Source organism: Arachis ipaensis, chromosome B03 (assembly GCF_000816755.2).
Source record: "Arachis ipaensis cultivar K30076 chromosome B03, Araip1.1, whole genome shotgun sequence".
Classification (NCBI taxonomy): Eukaryota; Viridiplantae; Streptophyta; class Magnoliopsida; order Fabales; family Fabaceae; genus Arachis; species Arachis ipaensis.
Window position 1 is genome coordinate 7,190,306 of NC_029787.2, and position 4,108 is coordinate 7,194,413.

A 4,108-nucleotide genomic window follows, 5' to 3' on the forward strand; every position below is an offset into this window, starting at 1 on the left:
AGAATATTAGAAAATGAATATCAATCATATTCATAAAAATTATTTTACATTAAAATAAAGTAAAATCAATTATAATATTTATTTAAATAAATAAATAAGTTAACTATTCGACGAGCTCAAATTATTTATGAATCCAAATGAAAAAGCACTTAGAAGTTAATGCCACAACGTCGCAAGCTAAGTGTATGACGTTCTTTAGTTGTTTGTGCTCATTATAATATTATTATAGACGAGTCGAATTTTAAACGAATAATAATATATATAAAACTATTAAATTATACAATATTTTTTATTTTTTTAAACACATATCTTATATATAAGTATAATTAGTTAAAATTTTTTATTTTTCAAAGTATTATCACATATTTAAATCAGATTTTTTTATTAAAGGATCTTGGTGAGTTTAGTTATTTTTTAGGCATTGAAGTTCATAAATCACATACTGGTTCTTATCATTTATCACAAACAAAATACATTCAGGATGTGTTATTGAAGGCTGGCATAGTAGACTCTAAAGGAGTGCCAACGCCTATGGTAACTACAATGAAATTAACAAAACAAGGCACTGATTATTTTCATAACCCAACTTTATATCGATCTATTGTTGGTTCCCTGCAATATGCTACTATTACACGCCATGATATTGCTTATTCAGTGAACAAGGTTAGCCAATATATGCAAGGTCCTCTTATGTCACATTGGAAGTGTGTAAAGAGGATCCTAAGGTACCTTGCTGGAACAGCAAATCAGGGGATTCTATTTCATCCTAGTACTGATTTAAGGTTATTTGCTTTCTCAGATTCTGATTGGGAGTCAGACTTGGATGATCGACGATCCACTTGCGGTTTTTGCATTTATCTTGGCTCAAATGTGATCTCCTGGTCTAGTAGAAAGCAAGCTTCAGTGAGTAGAAGTAGTACAGAGGCAGAATATCGGGGTCTTGCAGCATGTGATTCTGAGCTTATTTGGTGCTTCACTTGCTTGAGGAACTTCAAGTCAAAATCTCAGCCACTCCAATACTATATTGTGACAATATTAGTGCAGTTTTGTTAGCTGAAAATCCAATTCTCCACAGTAGGACTAAGCATTTTGAGTTAGACCTTCACTTCGTGAGAGAAAGGGTGAACCGTAAGCAGCTTAGTGTTGTTCATATCAGTGCCACTGATCAAGTGGCTGATATCTTTACTAAGCCATTATCTTTAAAATTCTTTCACAAATTTAAAAATAAACTTAAAGTAACTCCTCAATGGTGACTTTAAGTTTGAGGGGGGCTAATAGAGTATAGAGATATTAGTGTATAATAGTGAGTTAGTTAAGTTGTGAACTGAATAAGAAGAATTGGTTATTCTATTATCTTGTTACTGCAACTGTATTGTTATTGCTATAAATGGCATAATGCAGTACTCTTGTAGAGAAGCGGAATACACTTTTCAATTTGATATTCTTTTGTTTCTATGATTACTCTGAGTCTTCTCTCAATCCTTTCAGCATACAATCCTCTTTCATAGGGGACAATCCTCCTTAAAGAACCGCCACCACCATTTAAACAATAATGCCGTATTTCGAACCACCGCATCACACACCCCCAACCCTCCTAATTTCTTTGGTGCCTGGATCATCTCCCATTTCACTAGTGCCATACCAGGTCGTCCATCATCCTTTCCCCAGAAGAATTTCCTCTGCAAAGAGTTAATTCTCTGTGCAACCACATTTGGCATCTTGTACAAACTCAGGTAATAAATAGGCAGGCTGTTGATAACTGACTTGATGAGTACCAGCTTTACGGCCTTGCTAAGAACATTTGCTTTCCACAAGCTGAGTTTCTCTTCCACCTTATCAATCACCGGCTTCAAAGTTTTTACCAACCGGGGATTCGCTCCTAGGTTAATGCCAAGGTACTGCACCGGCAGAGCTGCCTCCTGACAATCTAGTAGCTGACACATCCGGTTGACCCACTCCTGGCTGCAGTTCACTAGTATCAAGTTAGACTTCTCGAAGTTGATGCTCAACCTAGACATCATTTCAAAACACTTCAGAAGCCTTTTATAGTTCCTGACAGTCTCCTCCTCTGGCGGACAGAATAAAATAGTGTCATCAGCAAATTGTAGGCGTGATAGCTCTATTTTATCCCTACCGACTAGCAGAGGAGATATCCGGCTGTTTCTAACTGCCTCCCCAATCATCCTGTTCAGCACATCCACCACCAGTACAAACAAAAACGGCGATAAAGGGTCTCCTTGACGTAGCCCCCTCTCCATTTTGAATGGTTTCGACGGTGATCCATTAATTAGAATATATATAGATGCCGATGTAACACACTCCCTCACCCACGCCCTCCATGTTCTTCCGAAACCCATCTTCTCTAGCACAGTGTCAACAAAGCACCATTTAACTCTGTCATAGGCTTTTTGGAAGTCCAGTTTAATAATCGCTGAAGCCTTCTTCTTCAGTTTTAACCATTGCACGGTTTCACATGCTATTAGAGCTCCATCGTGTATCTTTCTCCTCTTCACAAAAGCACTTTGTGATTTCCCAACTAAGCCTGGCATAACACCCCTCATTCTTCGTGTCAATATTTTAGAAATAACTTTATAGACACATACAACCATGCTGATAAGTCTAAGGTCTTTTATCTCCTTAGCCCTAACAAATTTCGGAGCCAATGCTACCCAAGTGACATTAGCGTCTGCTGGCAATCTTGCATTCTCAAAAAAGTTCATCACATCTGCAGTGAACTCCGTGCCAATCTCATCCCAACACTTTTTTTATAAAATTCATGTTGTATCCATCATTCTCCGGAACCTTAGAAGATTCACAGTTTCATACTGTCTCTTTTACTTTCTCTACTGATGGTAGCGCCTTTAAGGTTTCCGCTTCCTCCCTCTCTAGGCGGTTAACCAATCCATCCCTAGAAGTCACCCTTGGGGACGCTTCCTGGTGGTACAGACGTTTATAAAATTCCCGGATCGCAATCTTGATTCTTGCTTGATTCCTCACTAGCCTCCCATTAATCACCAAAGCCTCAATCCGATTATTCCTTCTCCTCGCTGAAGCAATATTATGGAAGTACCTTGTGTTTCTATCCATCTCTGTGGCATATCTAGATCTTGACATTTGCTTCCAGTGTATATCCTGCCTTATATACCACTTCTCACAGCATCTCACTGAAGCCCTTCTCTTTGCCTCTATTGTATCATCGTACTGTCCACTACTAACCATATCATCCACCTTAAGTATTTCTTCCTCAAACCTCTTTATCCTCTCAATCATATTCCCAAAATGCTGCCTATGCCATGAACGTAAAGGTTCTGACAGTGCTTTCATCTTCTCTAGGAATTGTACGTCTCCTAATTCCCTCTATTTTTCCTTCACCATTCTCAAGAACCCTTCATGCGTGAACCACGAGTCCAGGCTACGGAACGGTCTTGGACCATCAAATCTTCTGAAGTCTTCCATGATCAAAGGGTAGTGATCCGATAAATCTCTAGGCCCACTTCTTAGACGCATCTCCGGGTACATATCAAGCCACCCTAAAGAAACCAAGCTCCTATCAATACGACTGCACGACTGTCCCCTAAACCATGTATACCTACAATCATTAAGTTCCAAATTGACCAACTCCATATCATTTATCCATGTTCTAAACTCTACTACAGACGCTGGTAATGTGGTTACTCCTTTCCTTTCCTCCAAAAGCAAAATTTCATTAAAGTCTCCCAAAAAGCAGAACGGCACCTGACACAATCCTGCAATATAACTCAACTCCTCTCACATGGAGATTTTTTCAGCTCTCTCATGTGGTCCCTACACCAAACAGGTAGCACAATGAAAGTTATCTTTTACCACAGTCCCTTCTAAACACAATCATCTATCCCTTTTATAATAATTATACATTTTTAAGGTCGGTTCATTCCATATTAACAACAGTCCTCCAGAAGACCTAAACGAGCCTATGAACTCCCAACACGCTCTGTCACTTCCCTAAATACGAACAACATCAAATTTAGTGATGACCTCCTTCTTTGTTTCTCCCAAAATACAATTTATTCTATATTTTCGTAACACCTTCTAAAATTATATATGTTTGAAAATATTAAAATTTTTTGTT

General features: G+C 38.4%; 1 protein-coding gene across 1 annotated transcript; it reads right to left on the reverse strand.

The window, feature by feature from the left end:
* Nucleotides 2,821-3,624, reverse strand: LOC107632290. Its single transcript, XM_016335988.1, has 2 exons — nucleotides 3,386-3,624; nucleotides 2,821-3,286 (listed from the first exon to the last, which is right to left on the reverse strand). Exons 1-2 carry the CDS (start codon nucleotides 3,622-3,624, stop codon nucleotides 2,821-2,823), a joined length of 705 nt encoding a protein of 234 aa, XP_016191474.1.

Coding starts and splice junctions, on each gene's coding strand:
- LOC107632290 (XM_016335988.1), bottom strand. CDS start 3,624: ATGGAGTTGGTCAATTTGGAACTTAATGATTGTAGGTATACATGGTTT. Junction 3,287..3,385: donor TCGTGGTTCACGCATGAAGG/GTTCTTGAGAAT, acceptor TTCATGGCATAG/GCAGCATTTTGGGAATATGA.